Source organism: Camelina sativa, chromosome 18 (genome assembly GCF_030686135.1).
Source record: "Camelina sativa cultivar CO46 ecotype springtype chromosome 18, ASM3068613v1".
Classification (NCBI taxonomy): Eukaryota; Viridiplantae; Streptophyta; class Magnoliopsida; order Brassicales; family Brassicaceae; genus Camelina; species Camelina sativa.
In genome coordinates this window covers 23,078,513-23,093,235 of record NC_141897.1, presented here as the reverse complement: position 1 = coordinate 23,093,235, position 14,723 = coordinate 23,078,513, and the positions used below count along the sequence as shown (strand labels likewise).

Here is a 14,723-nt window from a genome sequence, read left to right as displayed (position 1 = left end):
TAAAGAGACCGTTAGACTCAGTTTTTCACATTTTTTCATTTGACTGATTAAAAGATATTGTAATAAAAAGAAAATTTGTTGTCCAAAATAGAGAAAAAAGGATTAAATAAAATTAAAACAATGTGATCCGATGTTAAAAAATGTGGTTAGCTATAGAATCAGTTTGGGCCTCGATTTGATCTAATGAGCTTCTTCTGTATTCGGCCTTTTATTACTTCTGTTTTTATAGCCCTGTTATGCTTCTTGAGATTGTTGACTTAATTTTCACATTGGGGCCTCTTTGAACGCTTTTGACATTTCGTACTCCTATAATTCTCAACGTAGGTGCGTCAAATTCATTCACAAACTGAGAGAGACTCAAATTTCACAACGGTAAAAAAATATAGACGTTAGAAAAATAGCCATTTGGGCCTATACGTTTTACTTTTGTTGTGTATAATTTATTCACTTTTACTGTAAGTGTCAAGTCACTGACATCAAACGGTAATATATTTGAGACTCAAATTTCACAACGGTAACAAATATAGACGTTAGAAAAAAATAGCCGCCTAAACGTTCTTTTATTGGGATGTATAATTATTCACTTTTACTGTAGGTTTCAAGTCACTTACAAACGGTAACATATTTGAGACTCAGATATTACAACGGTAAAAAATATAGCCGTTAGTAAAAAAAAGTAGCCGTTGAAAGAACCAAAGCCAAGCTGCCTATATAAGTGACTCGTGCCCTTAAGCCTACTTCACAAAATTATTTCTTCTTGTTCTCTTATCGCTTTACCATTCTCGTAGAAAAACAAAGGCTTCTCCTTTTTTTCATTGGTTAGCAAAATAGAAAGAGAGAGAGAGAGAGAGAGAGAGCAAAGTTTCGTCCAAGATTACTCTTCTCGTAGTCCAACTCTGCTTCAAGATTTGGTAAGAGTTACTAGATGTTTCTCTATTATATTTTTCTATGAACCATGTAATAATTTCGAAGCATTTGTTTTTTAATGTTTCTATGAACCATATATATTATTAAAAACGTTTTCTCTTTTTGACACTAAAACATGACTGGTTTCAATTGTAGGCATCATAAAAGGTTTGTCTAAACTCACTGTCTTCCTCTTTTTTTCTTTTTACTTTTTGCAGGTTCATGATACGATTGTACCATGTCTCTTTGGTTTATATCAGTGGTGACGTGGCCAATGAGCTCGCTGGTAACTGGTTGAAGAGAAGACTCTAATTCTGTTAGAGGGTTTGCAGTTGAGAAGAATCTGAAGTATAAATAAGGGAGAGGAGTGTTGAGGATGGATTATGCTTATGGTTGTTGAATGTTAGCGATGTGCTAAGTGAGAGAGTGATGTGCTCTGGTCTCTGATCTTTGTTAGGTGAAGAGCTTGTGATGTGCTTGCCTTCGTCTATGGTGTGTTAGTGTTTGGGTTATCAATAAAGAGTTAGTTACAGAGGTTACGATATCACTAAATCTATCAGTTCACTGCAAGGATATAGCCAGAACTCGACATATATACCAACTGCAACAAACGCTAGAGAATAGAAAAACCAGAATGAAAAAAGTTCAGTAACTTATACGACATGAAAGGGAAACATGACTGGTTTCAATTGTAGGCATCATAAAAGGTTTGTCTAACTCACTGTCTTCCTCTTTTTTCTTTTTACTTTTTGCAGCTTCACTGCAAGGATATAGCCAAAACTCGACATATATACCAACTGCAACAAACGCTAGAGAATAGAAAAACCAGAATGAAAAAAGTTCAGACAAATTTCTGGCGTGATATGCCAGAGGGAGAGCACTTCCGTCTCAAATACAACTTAAATGCTAAATTGTCTAAAACTTAGGTAAGACAATTTACGACATGATTTAACTTAATTTAACTTATACGACATGAAAGGGAAAAAAGTACATACCTCATCCATAAAAACCACAGAAGGTTACCTGAATATTGCAACTTGAAACACCGGTTTATGTAGTTTTTCAGCCCACCTGAATCAGTACAGCAAAATCAGTTAGTCTGTTTGAGATTTTTAAAATATTTCAAGAAGCCTAGAAGCCTTAGAGTACAATGACATTAAAATCACACACCCATTTTGACGTCAAAGAAATTTTACCTCTAGCTGGTCTCCGGAGTCCAATGAACAACAAATCTCTTCGCTTTGCCGCAATGTAACCGTGAAGGTTGTTTAGCTCCATCAAGTCCAGCTGCAATAATTAAGCATTAAGTGTGTTTCCACATATTGCATCAAAAATGGAAACAGGAAGACACATAACAATAATACTAAAACTTACCAATTCACCCATCCATTTCGCAGATGGGCTTTTCCATCCACTATTGTCGTGTTTATTCATAGTGGAAATTTCCAGATTATATAACAGGTTTTAGGCTTGCAGGAAATTGAAGCTGCAGATGGAGATCTACAGTTCTCTACATAAACAAGGATCAAAAAGAGGACTTTAGTATACAAATTAATGCCTTAACAAATTCAGTGAAGCAATCAATCCTAAACAGAAACATTCTACCAACATCACAGTCTGCTTCCACATTTAGGATCAGTTAAGAAGAGAAATAAGCAAGACAAATACCTTATTCTCAGACATTTCAACACCTACAAAATATGAACTCCATTGATGCCAGAAACAAGCAAAAGAAACAACCATCAATGTGAATTCACTTGTGCTTTTTCATATTTATATGAAAAAAGGTCAAAAATCAAATTTCTTACCTGTCCGCTTACCCAAAGCTTGCAGTCTTTCAGATACTTGATTTTGCCATTTCAAAATCTTCTCCCGATACGATCTCACCTTCTCCTTGTCACTACCATATAAATCAACAAAACAATCAAATTCATCACATTAATTTCATTCCAACACCTACAAATACGACGATCACCATTGGTGCCAGAAACTAGCAAAACAAAGCAGGCCGTGATAGCATTTGAACCACAGGAATAAGGCAAAATCAGAGATAAGGAGAAGCAAACCTGACAGCATCGCCATGAAATACAGAGAAGATAAGGAGAAGGAAACCTGATCACATCTTCATCAAGTCCAGCATAAGTGTGTTTCATACTGCAACAAAAAAGTACCTGGAAAACAAAATAAGACACATGAGCACAAAATCATACATCACCAACAATAGCAAATCTCTGAACGTCATTAAGGAAAAAAAGAAGATGTAACCTTACGTAAACAGATGATAGACGAGAAGATATTAGAAGAACCTTACCTAAACACAGATGATAAACGAAACGAGAAGATTCAGCATAGCAATCACAGTGCCTCGACTCGATGACGATCTGCATCGAATAGAGAAGATAATTTTAACTTATATACAAGAAAAAATCTAACACAAAAATTTATCCAACGAAAAACATTAGCTGATCATAAGAACACTAAAAAAAAAACAAAGGGAAAGAAGAGACCGTAAAAGAGGTAACAGGAAGCGCGACATATATCAAAGGTGTCCTTCAAAATAACTGAGACATAACAAAACAGAGGAACTTGTGGTTGTAACAGAGAAGATGATAATAGAAAGTTGTAGCAAAGAAGAAACTTGTACAGATGACAGACCAGAACAAAGATTTGGCATATCACTATATCTTTCCCGGTGCCTCCACGATCTGCATCAAACAGAGAGAGATATTATCAGTTTTAAGCGTACCATCAAAAACAAGTTAAAAAGGACAAAGGTTAAGAACACACTCGTCTAGGAAAGTACGTACCTGCTTAGAAACTTCCGTTGAAGCTATTGAAGATGACTCATGCATGCTGGTTAGTCCTTGCCATTGTTTGAAGATGTAGTTTCTGCAACCGTAAGAACCAAAAAAAAAAAGGATTAGAATTGGCTGCATTGAACATAAACCACAAAAGAAAAAATAGAGTAAACTTGAAACAGAACAAAGTAAAGAAAGGAAGAGAGGTTATTGAGATTACTTACGGAGAAAAAAGAGCATTATTCCATCGGAGGAAAGGTAACCATATAATATCTCCATCTAGAGAAGCTAGCAGCAACATAAACCATTAAAAAGAATAAAACTAAATATATCAGTACCTCTATCCGATCTAAATTCTGTAACAAAGAATAAACTTTAAAGGATATTAGACTCACAATTATGGATGGGGAATTCGAAGTGGACAAAGGAAGACGTATTGTACCGAATCAAAGAGCATCAATCGAAAATGTTTTGGCCCCTAGGCCAAGTTTTTTATTATGAAACTTCATTCATTCTTTAAACCATATCGCTCTGATCTGCACATTGAATCAGAAGAACCAAAGTTAAATTTTGAAGTCTGAAATAACATAACAGCCTAAGTTCAAAACCTACATCGCAAGTGTATAAGTATGATATTCCAAGTGAAAAGAAGATTCATAATACCTGCTTAAGTCAAACACACTTCATTGGTTAAAGCAATAGAAGATGTCTCTCTGTATGCTGGCTGGTTACATAGCCCTCCCTTGCCATTGTTTAAAGATAAAACTCCTGCAAGAGAAAACAAAAAAATAATAAGTTCCAGATTCACATAGTTACGAGTCTGTTCTAAAGTGATGAAGACTAAAAAAACGCATCAGCATCTGTAATAATGGGAACCCTGCATATATCACCTTCCATCCAATCCATAAAGAGAAAAACAAACAAACAAACAAAACCAAAATATCTCAGTCTACACTTTTCAGTATTGCAACATGTGCAGAAAAGATATGTACCTTAAGCAGCAGCATCCTCTTTCCGCTTCAGATCCTACACAGAGGCAAAAGATATCATAAACTGAAAAAAAATGATACACAAGACAGAGACACATCACACATATCATAAGTTACATATAAAACTGAATTCAAATCTTCTAAGTAGCAGTATTGCAACAGGTGCAAAAGATATTAGATTTGTACCTTGTGCAGCAGCATCCTCTCTCCGCTTCAGATCCTACACAAAGCCAAAATAAAGAATCAACCGAAAACAAAAGATACACAAGACAGAGACAACAATCATAAGTTGCATGTAACACTAAATTCAAATTCTCCAAATAACAGTACTACAAAAGGTGCAGAAAAGATATGTACCTTGTGCAGCAACAACCGCTTTCCGCTTAGATCCTACACAGAGGCAAAATAAACCATCAACTGAAAACAAAAGATACACAAGACTGAGACACAAATCATAAGTTGCACATAACTGAATTCAAATAAGTAACAGTATTGCAACAGGTGCAACAGGTGCAAAATGATACCTTGTGCAGCAACATCCTCTTTCCGCTTCAGATCGTACAGAGAGACAAAATAAATCATCACCTGAAAAACAAAAGATACAGAAGACACCTTTCAATGGCTTTCCTTAATCACAAAAAGTTGTAAAAGATGCCTCTTCAACAAAACGAAATTTCTTCAGGAACTGTAAAGGTGATGGTTGAGTTAAAGTTTCACCTGCTTTCGTGTTCGAGCTCAGCTTCTTTGGCTTGGAAGCTCATTCTCTTGCTTCTTCAAATCCTGTATACCTAACAATGAAAGGATAAAAAACGAAAAATCATTCAAACTAATTCAAATATCCACCAAATCACATAAATGAACAACGTCTAGTCCACTGTAAATCAAACCCGTGTACCAGATCCCGGTAGTAGGTCAAGAGGAATATCATCAGTACGACCATAGCCAAAATTGATAGTCTGCAATACAAAGCAGAAGGAACACTCCCATGATTCCAAAAGAATGTAGAAAAACATCAATACCTCTATCTGATCTGAATTGCGTAACAAAGAATTAACTTTAAAGGGAAATTAGACTAACACTTACCAAAAGGGGAATTACAAGTGGAAAGGGAAGACGTATTGTATAATTTGTATTGAGTCAAAGACCATCAATCACTAGAATCAGTTTGATGTTGTTACCGTGAGAGAGCACGACCCTCGGCCAAGTTTTTATTATGAAACTGCGTTCATTCTTCAAACCATATCTTTCAGCTCTGCACATAAAATCAGAAAAGCCATCGTTAATTTTTGAAGACTGAAACAATGAACAACCTAAATCGCAAGTGTGTAAGAATTAAAATCCAAGCGGAAAGAAGTTTCATAATACCTGCTTAATTCGTTAGACACTTCATTAGTTAAAGCAATAGAAGATGTCTCTCTGTAATGCAGGCTGGTTACTTAGCCCTCCCTTGCCATAGTTTAAAGATGATGAAATTCCTGCAAGAGAAAACAAAAAAAAAAAGAAAACAGATTCACATAATTAATGAGTCTAAAGTGATGAAGACTAGAAAAAAGGCAATCATCATCCGTCGTAATAAAGGCAAGAAAGTGAACCCTGAAACAACAAACAAAACCTTAAGCAGTCTGAGTCGTCTTCTTCATAATTCTTCAAACCATCTCTGATCTGCACATAAGAATTAGAATAAACCATCGTTAGTTATCAAGTTTGAATGAAAGCAGCAACATGAATGAAAACCATGAACAAAACCTAACGCCTGAAAGTCTGTTAATAATAGTGGTGTCGACAATTCTAGGACACCTTCCAATAGGCTGGCTGCACTGAAAAAAAAAAACACAAGATTACTATCGGTTGTCGGTTGAATAACCTTGAAACAGAACAAAGTAAAGAAAGGAAGAGAAGACATCGAGATTACTTACAGAGCAAGAAAAAGATTTTTTCCATCGGAGGTAAAGGAACCATATAATATCTAAATCAAGAGAACCGCAGCAACACAAACCATAGAAGAAAACATATATCAGTATTTCTATCCGATCTGAATTGTGTAACAAAGAATAAACTTTAAAGGGAAATTAGACTCACACTTCGTTACTTAAAAGCAATTGAAGATTTCTCCCTGTATGCAGGATGGTTACTTAGCCCTCCCTTGCCATTGTTTAAAATCCTGCAAAAGAGAAAGAAAAAAATAATGAGTCCCTGGTAGATTAATTAAAACAGATTCACATAGTTAATGAGACTGTTCTAAAGTGATGAAGACTAAAAAAAAAAAAAGGCATCATCATCATCGGTAATAATGGGAAGAAAGAGAGCCCTGAAACAAGAAACAAAACCTTAAGCAGTCTGAGTCGTCTTCTTCACCATTCTTCAAACCATCTCTGATCTGCACATATCTAGAATAACAAATCAGATGATAGAAACGCCAAAGTGAAAACCCTAAAAGAATTTCAAAACCTTTTTTACTTGGTCGTCGTCAAATCAGTCTAACACTTACGGATTGTGGTGTTAATGATAGAAACAAAACCTTAAGCAGTGTGAGTCTTCTTCCTCTTCATCTTTATTCAAACTGATCTGCATAAAGAGAAATTAGAAGAAACCATCGTTAGTTATCAAGTCTCTGAATTAAACCAGGAACATGAATGAGAAAAACCCAGAAAATATATAAACCCTAATAAATCATTGATCTGCACATAGAGAATTAAGAAGAAGAAGAAGCATCGTTAGTTCAATTTGTAAAGCCAAATTGAAAACCCTAAAAACCAAAAACAAAAAAAAACCACAAGAATTGAAAAACCTAACAAGAAGAAAACTGTAATTACGAGAAGAAGAATTTACTTACCATTGTTGTTGTTTGGGTCTCTGTCATCTCATCCCAACTCCCAAATCCAGTTCTGAATCATCTTATTCTTTCTTCAAAAAAATCAACGCCATTGGAGAGGAGAGGACAACGCTCTGCTCTCTCGTCTCTCGCTTAAACTTGTTTTTTTTCTATTTGGGGAAGAAGTCTCTGAATTGTTGATTTCTCTAAAAGAGATGAGTAGGGAGTATATTATTTATAGACAGATGTGTTTGTGTTGTTGTTACGCTCTCCCAAAACAAAAAGGAAATTTTACTTTTATTTTTTTATTTTCTTAGACGTTATAAGCAAAAAGGAAATTTTCCCAATCATATATTTTCCCAAACCCGAGAGATCTCTCTTCTTCTAGGTCTTTCCAATCACAATCAGTGAGTGAGAGAGATACGCTCCACAGTGAATATATCCACATAACATGTATAGTTTTCGTAGCTTAATGGGCCTTTCGGCCCAATTTAATAGTTAATTAACTATATATATATATATATATATCGGTTCAACAATTAAATCGGGCCCAATAACCACATAACATTGTTTGTGTGTATGTACCGGATATAATCAATCGGCGGCGACGAAACGGTTCTAATTCTGAAGCTTCTCTCACTGCACCGTCGCAACCGCAACTACCCGAACCCGACTAAACTTGATTTGATAATGGCGAAAACTAAGCAAATTTTGTAAGATTGAATAGTGTGATTCTCTTTCACAGGTCACTTGCCGATCAATTGGAAGGCAAAATGAGGATGAACACAACAAGTACCGTAACATGGTTGTACACTATATAGTGGTAAGTAAGTAAGTATTCATAGAGATTTCAAGGTTAGATTTTTGGAGATTCCCACTTAGATACATACTCTCAATGGCTTTTTACAGAAAAATCGTGAGATGTTTGAGCCTTTTATCGAAGATGATGTTCCCTTTGAGGATTACTGTAAAACCATAGACGAAGATGGCACTTGGGCTGGGAATATGGAGTTACAGGCAGCTTCTCTTGTCACACGCAGTAATATCTGTATTCACAGGGTAATCATAATAATGCCTCTTTGCATGATCTGCTTCCTTTTAAGACATACCTCTGTTTGAGCATTGGTTTGTTTGTTGCAGAGCATGTCACCGCGTTGGTATATACGCAATTTTGAAGATACACGAACCCGCATGATCCGTCTTACCACGATGGGGAACACTACAACAGTGTGCGTTCGAAGGAAGATGCTTGTGAAGGACCAGCCAGGCCTGTTGTAATAGAGGTTTTACATCAAACTTTAGCTTGCTGGTTTTGGTAGACATCTGTTTCTCTGTCCTAATAAATTCCAGTTTTGTGAAAGGCTGATGCTAAAGTTTCAGCAGCATCTAAACAAGCGAAAGCCACAGAGAGCAAGTCCAAAAACAAAGCTGATAGGTATAATGTGGATGCTGGGGATATCAAAGTAGTCATGTCTGGTTGTTGCTGTGACAATGCTGAGAAAGCTGAACAGGTGGTAAGCCGATCCTTGGTTGTTAATCTGTGAGAATATATGATCATTGTAAGTCCTCTCTTATCTGGAGGAATCTCTCTTCAGGTCCTAATACAAGTAAATGGTGATGTGGATGCTGCGATAGAATTCCTGATAGCTGAGCAAGGAGTAGAGCCTTTGACTGAAAATGATTCAGAAATCGCTTCTGCAGCAGATGCCACAAATGCCAATAGTCCCAGACTTTTAAGTACTACAAGCCAGAGGAAGATAGCTTCGAGTCATCACACAACGCCTTTAAAAATGCTGCGATAAACACATGCATAGAGGTATCAAGAAGAAGCATCCAGTGGAATAGTGGGTTACTACTATCGCACATGAGAATGCCGGCTATTGCCTGTTAACTGTGAAAACAGCTGCTAGATCTGTGACTTGCAAAGATGGTTGATGACCAGAAGCTCTCTCTCTCTTTTAGTCCACTGTCCCGAGTTTCTGATGAGAAGAGCACTAGTAGTTGCAGTACCGACACCACTATTACTGACATAGCTTTAAGAGGTGAAGAAGACAATGAGGAGATTATTTTCTTCAGGTGTCTAGAAGCATAGAACTACTACTGTTAAGATTCTAATGTTTTAATGTTTTCAGTTTGTGTATCTATGGATCTTTCTGTATTAGATGTTAGGAGAAGTCGAATCACAGAGACACGAGTTTTACTTGGATTATATTATGCTGAAATGAGATAATATATATTATATAACATGGTGGAATGCACTTTCTCTGAACTTGTTAAGACATTATTTCGATTACATATAAAGCTACTTTGACCTGAGATTGGGAGAATAGCATCAACTGAGGCACACACCTTTAGGATCAGCGTTCTTGACGATCCACGGATGTTGCATGATCTTATCAATGGAGAGTCGTTTCGAGGGATCCTTAACGAGAAGCTGCAAAAGATTTTAAGCAACTACACGTTAATGCTTAATAACTAACTAACTAACTAGTCAAGCAAGAGAGTCGTTGTTGGTAAAATGATTTACCTGACTGATAAGATTTTTGGCTTCCGCTGAAACATTAGGCGCAGTAGGAAAAGTCAGATCGATCTTGAGAATTCTGCATACCAATTAAATTAGACAACTTCATCAGGAGCTGAGGTTTAAGTTTCTTCTGTCATTTCCAACAACAAAGATAAAAAAAAAGTCTAGTCGTCTACTTCCTTACCTCTTGAATGTATCCTTTTGACTCTCGGCTTCAAATGGAGGATGGCCATAGAGAAATTCGTAACACAATACACCTAACGTCCAGTTATCAACAGCGTAATCGTGATCTCTATTCTCGACCATCTCAGGTGCCAAGTAGTCTAAGGTTCCACACATTGTTTTCCTCTTGTTACTTGACTGAACTGACCACCCAAAGTCAGCAATTTTCAATCTCCCCTGCGTATGTATTACTAATGATGAACAACATCCTGAGTTCTCATATGCAAAAATACACAAATATGAAATAACCATACCTCATGATCGAGCAACAAGTTTTCAGGTTTGATGTCTCTGTGAATCACACATTTTCCATGGCAATAGGCTAGTGCCTGACTGAGACTTGCAATGTACTGTAATCGTTAAGAAAAAAAAGCCATAAAATTTCACCACAACAAGAAGCAATTGCAGAACCAACAAACATTGCAACAAAATGATAATATGATCTTAAAAGGCAAAAGGAGGAAGAGCGAGGAGGAGAGACTCACAGTGGCGGCTTGCTTTTCAGAGAGATGACCATTCTTTTTGAGGAGGCCATAGAGCTCACCGCCATGAGCATACTCGAGAATCAAGAAAATGCGCTCATCGTCATGGAACCAGCCGTAAAGACCCAGAATGTTCGGGTGGCTTAGACTCGTTTGGATCTCCATCTCCCTCCGAAGCTGATGATGAATTTTATACTTCTCGATCTGCTCCTTGAATATCACTTTCAGCGCCACTATGAACTTACTCTATATATATATATATATCCCCCAAATATCGTAACCAATTAGGGTTTCCAAAAAGCTCAAATTGACATAAACCACTACCTCTAAATCTAATCGAAGGGAAACGAAAGAGAGAGAGAGAGAGTTACCTTAACTTCTCGAGCGAGATAGACTCTGCCAAATTTACCCTTTCCCAGTGGTCTCCCGATCTCGAAATCCGCCAGGGTCCATGGCTTCTCACTATCGTCACCGTCAGATTCTGTCGATTTCTTACTCATTTTTTATTCCAACTCAGACGACGGCGTGAGAGAGAGAAAGAGATGAAGAGCGGAGAAACTAATTTTGAATTTCAAAATTCTTCTCTTCACTACAGAGACCGTTTCGTAAGTCTGCCTCACCTGCTTACGAAATGACGATTTTACCCTTAACACTTTCTCTGATTCCATAACTACCAGAGAGGGCTGTGTGCTGTGTGCAGTGTGCAGTGTGCTTGACCTTAGACGGAGTATTAGTAATACTCCCACGCCACAATCACATTACCCATCTAAATATCAGTTTTCTTCTTTAAAGAGTTGAAACATTTTCGACTGTTTTGTTTTTGCTCTGTTGTTTCTTAGCTTTACACCATACCTCAAATAGAAATTTTAAATTGGAGCCAAATTCTGAGTTCCAACGTTCATGCTCTTCCCATTTGTTCTGTTTCTTAGCTTGACTCGAAACTGTAACACGTTTACCAATAATTAATCTTTGTTACTTGTACAAAATCTATGGAGCTTGCCTTCGGTTTCTCTGACGATTTTTTTCAATCTCGTCGCTGGATAAAGCGTGAGGCTGGCACTTCAGTTTAGTTTTAAAAAAGTAGCGTTCTGACGTTCGAAACCCCTAGTGGTACATATTTTCTCTTCACCTAACAAAGTGATAAAATGCATAAAATCAGATACTTTCCTTAGCAATTGGTGGATATAAAAATCCTGGTGTGACAGATAATGTTCTTAACCAATCTCCTAAGTACTGCATCATCCAACTCCTGTGTCGTCTTCCTTGATTAGTAGCTCCTGCAATTTGCACACTCATAACAATTCAAAGGCGACTAGAGGAGCACCTAGCCACTGTAATAAGAATCAAATAATTATTACCAAGTACCAATTCAAGGATAAAACTTAAGAAATTTACGTATACAATATCACACATATATATATATATATATGTTATGAAACTTGTTCATTCTTCAAACCATCAATGAGAGTCAATAAATCATCGTTGGAATAGATACACACACATACCTCTTTCACAGAATCCAAACGAAACATGCTCCTCAGCTTTTGCTGTTCTTCCCACCTACAATCGAAACAAACATGGTATAAAAAAGTCAGTCAAGAGTAGAACTAACGTTCACAATAAATATTAAAAATTCATTAAATCAATGTTTTTGAGTTAGATTAAGAGAGAGAGAGAGAAAGATAAATGAAGTAAATATTACCTTCTACCTTCTTGTTCAAAGGTAGTCAGTACTGAAGGTAGTGCTTTGAACTTTGCTGCCTTTTCGTTGCTCAAGTTAGGCAGTAGTTTTTGCTTTATAAAGACAAGCTCTTAGCATTGTTTGCAGCATATGGCTCCTTCGTTCAGTAAGGTGAGGCCTCCAATCATTGTTCTGTGTACGAGGAAAACAGATGCATGTCAGATGGCATGAAATCAAGTGTTTTATGCACACATACAACTTTTTCTGAGGGTCAAAAGAAGCTACGTACCTGCTTAGAAACTTCCGTTGAAGCTATTGAAGATGACTCATGCATGCTGGTTAGTCCTCCATTGTTTGAAGATGTAGTTCCTGCAACCGTAAGAACCAAAAGAAAGGATTAGAATTGGTTGCATTAAATATAAACCAAAGAAGAAAAAAGAAGATTATTATTGGTTGGGTAAACTTGAAACAGAACAAAGTAAAGAAAGGAAGAGAGGTTATCGAGATTACTTACAGAGAAAACAATAGGTGCTGCTTGAGTTAAAGACAATCAATCACTAGAATCACTAGAATCAGTTTGATGTTGTTACCGTGAGAGAGCACGCCCCTCGACCAAGTTTTTATTATGAAACTACGTTCATTATTCAAACCATATCTTTCTGATCTGCACATAAAATCAGAAAAGCCATCGTTAAGTTTTGAAGTCTGAAACAATGAACAACCTAAATCGCAAGTGTATAAGTATTAAAATCCAAGTGAAAAGAAGTTTCATAATACCTGCTTAGTTAGACACTTGATTAGTTAAAGCAATTGAAGATGTCTCCATCACTCCATGTATGCTGGCTGCGTTACAATTAGCCCTCCCTTGCCATTGTTTGAAGATGAAATTCCTGCAAGAGAAAGAAAAAAATAATGAGTTGCTCTTAGATTAACAAAGCAGATTCATTGAGTTAATTATGAGTCTGTTCTAAACAGATGAAAACTAGAAAAAGGCATCATCATCATCATCCGTAATAAAGGGAAGATAATGAATTCTGAAACAACAAACAAAACCTAAAGCAGTCTGAGTCGTCTTCATCATCATACTTCAAACCATCTCTGATCTGCACATATAGAAATAAGAAATCAGATGATAGAAACGCTAAAGTGAAAACCAAAAAAAAACAAAAAGCCAAGAATGTTAAAAACCTTCTTTACTTGGTCGTCGTCAAATCAGTCTAACACTTACGGATAATTGTGGTGTTGATGATAGAAACAAACCCTTAAGCATTCTGAGTCATCTTCTTCGTCGTTATTCAAACTGATCTGCACATAGAGAATTAAGAAGAAACCATCGTTAGTTATCAAGTCTGAATTAAAAACAGCAACATGAATGAGAAAAACCAGAAAATATACGAACCCTAATAAATCCCCAAAGTCCGAATAACTTAATTCATACTTCAAACCATCTCTCCCTGATCTGCACATATAGAATTAAGAAGAAGAACCATCGTTAGTTAATTTGTAAGAGCCAAAACGAAAACCCTAAAAACAACAAAAAAAAAAAACCCCAAGAATTTTAGAAAACAAGAGAAGAGACTACGGTGAATGATGTACGTTTTATTTATCAATGAAACAAAAAATTGTACTTACGAGAAGAAGATGTTTACCATTGTTGTTGTTGTTTGGGTCATCGTCATCCCAACTCCCAAGTTCTGTTCTGAATCATCTTCTTCTTTCTTCAAAAAAATCATCATCATCATCAATAACAAATCAACGCCAGTAGATTAGAGAACAACGCTCTGCTCTCTCGCTTAATCTCTTTTTTTTTTTTTTTCTAATTGTATTTCTTTTTCTTTTCTATTTGGAGAAGAAGACTGTCACTGAAGGGTCTCTGAATTGTTGATTTCTCTAACAGAGATTAGAGTATTATTTATAGACATATGTGTTTATGTTGTTCCGCTCTCCCAAAACAAAAAGGAAATTTACTCTTTTTTTTACGAAAAAAAAGTAATTTTCCCAATCATATATGTTATAAAAAAGAAATTTTACTTTTATTAACCTTCAAAGAAAATTACTCAATTATATACTTTAAAAAAAAAAATGGAAAATTTACTTTTATATACCTTCGTTGATTTGTTTTTGCAGATATCCAAAATTCAAACCCGAGAGCTCTTCTTCTAGGGTTTTTCTGTCTTTCAATCAGTGAGTGAGAGATACGCTCCACAGTTCGTGTAGCACAGCAATATCCACATAATCTGTATAATGGGCCTTTTGGCCCAATTTAATAGTTAATTATATCGGTTAAACAATTAAATCGGGCCCAATAA

General features: G+C 36.2%; 2 protein-coding genes, 1 long non-coding RNA gene and 1 pseudogene across 59 annotated transcripts; 2 read left to right on the top strand and 2 right to left on the bottom strand.

The window, feature by feature from the left end:
- Positions 1-741: 741 nt before the first annotated feature.
- On the top strand, positions 742-1,450 carry LOC147923184 (uncharacterized). The gene is made up of 2 exons (XR_015588554.1): positions 742-911; positions 1,125-1,450. It is a non-coding gene; the product is annotated as an uncharacterized LOC147923184 (long non-coding RNA).
- On the bottom strand, positions 1,395-7,914 carry LOC104762843 (uncharacterized). 50 transcript variants are annotated; one of them, XR_015588549.1, is made up of 29 exons: positions 7,527-7,758; positions 7,212-7,258; positions 7,021-7,080; positions 6,773-6,854; positions 6,610-6,659; positions 6,440-6,510; positions 6,306-6,355; positions 6,059-6,168; positions 5,777-5,945; positions 5,589-5,649; positions 5,411-5,481; positions 5,218-5,278; positions 5,051-5,083; positions 4,880-4,913; positions 4,697-4,730; positions 4,368-4,472; positions 4,100-4,240; positions 3,929-3,992; positions 3,714-3,795; positions 3,562-3,611; positions 3,414-3,467; positions 3,218-3,287; positions 2,973-3,077; positions 2,715-2,806; positions 2,575-2,597; positions 2,281-2,416; positions 2,103-2,193; positions 1,902-1,977; positions 1,395-1,715 (listed from the first exon to the last, which is right to left on the bottom strand). XR_015588549.1 is itself a non-coding variant. In XM_087498435.1 (29 exons), the coding sequence occupies exons 26-29, from the start codon at positions 2,338-2,340 to the stop codon at positions 1,552-1,554; spliced, it is 363 nt and encodes a 120-aa protein (XP_087354561.1). In that variant the 5' UTR covers positions 2,341-2,416; positions 2,575-2,597; positions 2,715-2,806; positions 2,973-3,077; positions 3,218-3,287; positions 3,414-3,467; positions 3,562-3,611; positions 3,714-3,795; positions 3,929-3,992; positions 4,100-4,240; positions 4,368-4,472; positions 4,697-4,730; positions 4,880-4,913; positions 5,051-5,083; positions 5,218-5,278; positions 5,411-5,481; positions 5,589-5,649; positions 5,777-5,945; positions 6,059-6,168; positions 6,306-6,355; positions 6,440-6,510; positions 6,610-6,659; positions 6,773-6,854; positions 7,021-7,080; positions 7,182-7,258; positions 7,527-7,914; the 3' UTR covers positions 1,395-1,551. The 50 variants fall into 50 exon arrangements, 45 of the variants coding, with proteins under 45 accessions (XP_087354561.1, XP_087354574.1, XP_087354585.1 ...); XR_015588550.1 differs by having other exon boundaries at positions 5,872-5,945; XR_015588553.1 differs by having other exon boundaries at positions 2,575-2,611; positions 5,872-5,945; positions 6,491-6,510.
- A 146-nt stretch (positions 7,915-8,060) lies between these two features.
- Positions 8,061-9,749, top strand: LOC104762840 (OVARIAN TUMOR DOMAIN-containing deubiquitinating enzyme 7-like; annotated as a pseudogene). Its single transcript, XR_015588547.1, has 5 exons — positions 8,061-8,328; positions 8,415-8,564; positions 8,646-8,788; positions 8,867-9,016; positions 9,101-9,749. The product of XR_015588547.1 is annotated as an OVARIAN TUMOR DOMAIN-containing deubiquitinating enzyme 7-like (transcript).
- LOC104762841 (serine/threonine-protein kinase Aurora-3) lies at positions 8,286-14,607 on the bottom strand. 7 transcript variants are annotated; one of them, XM_087498410.1, is made up of 17 exons: positions 14,064-14,297; positions 13,814-13,873; positions 13,603-13,719; positions 13,468-13,517; positions 13,192-13,304; positions 12,929-13,078; positions 12,704-12,783; positions 12,436-12,606; positions 12,239-12,293; positions 11,953-12,064; positions 11,105-11,862; positions 10,737-10,979; positions 10,506-10,601; positions 10,214-10,428; positions 10,033-10,105; positions 9,855-9,939; positions 8,286-9,538 (listed from the first exon to the last, which is right to left on the bottom strand). In XM_087498410.1, the coding sequence occupies exons 11-17, from the start codon at positions 11,231-11,233 to the stop codon at positions 9,393-9,395; spliced, it is 987 nt and encodes a 328-aa protein (XP_087354536.1). In that variant the 5' UTR covers positions 11,234-11,862; positions 11,953-12,064; positions 12,239-12,293; positions 12,436-12,606; positions 12,704-12,783; positions 12,929-13,078; positions 13,192-13,304; positions 13,468-13,517; positions 13,603-13,719; positions 13,814-13,873; positions 14,064-14,297; the 3' UTR covers positions 8,286-9,392. The 7 variants fall into 7 exon arrangements, with proteins under 7 accessions (XP_087354536.1, XP_087354541.1, XP_087354540.1 ...); XM_087498415.1 differs by lacking the exon at positions 8,286-9,538 and adding an exon at positions 14,520-14,585 and having other exon boundaries at positions 9,691-9,939; positions 11,953-12,010; positions 14,047-14,132; XM_087498414.1 differs by lacking the exon at positions 8,286-9,538 and adding an exon at positions 14,520-14,607 and having other exon boundaries at positions 9,691-9,939; positions 11,105-12,010; positions 14,064-14,132.
- Positions 14,608-14,723: the final 116 nt, after the last annotated feature.

Excerpts from the sequence above, each read along its gene's own strand:
- LOC104762843 (XM_087498432.1), bottom strand. The coding sequence starts at position 2,340 with ATGAATAAACACGACAATAGTGGATGGAAAAGCCCATCTGCGAAATGG. Across the intron at positions 2,194-2,280 it reads CGAAATGGATGGGTGAATTG|CTGGACTTGATGGAGCTAAA; the intron begins GTAAGTTTTAGT and ends TAATTATTGCAG. Across the intron at positions 1,978-2,102 it reads ACTCCGGAGACCAGCTAGAG|GTGGGCTGAAAAACTACATA; the intron begins GTAAAATTTCTT and ends GTACTGATTCAG.
- LOC104762841 (XM_087498410.1), bottom strand. The coding sequence starts at position 11,233 with ATGAGTAAGAAATCGACAGAATCTGACGGTGACGATAGTGAGAAGCCA. Across the intron at positions 10,602-10,736 it reads CTGAAAAGCAAGCCGCCACT|TACATTGCAAGTCTCAGTCA; the intron begins GTGAGTCTCTCC and ends TAACGATTACAG. Across the intron at positions 9,539-9,854 it reads CAAGAACGCTGATCCTAAAG|CTATGTCAGTAATAGTGGTG; the intron begins GTGTGTGCCTCA and ends CACCTCTTAAAG.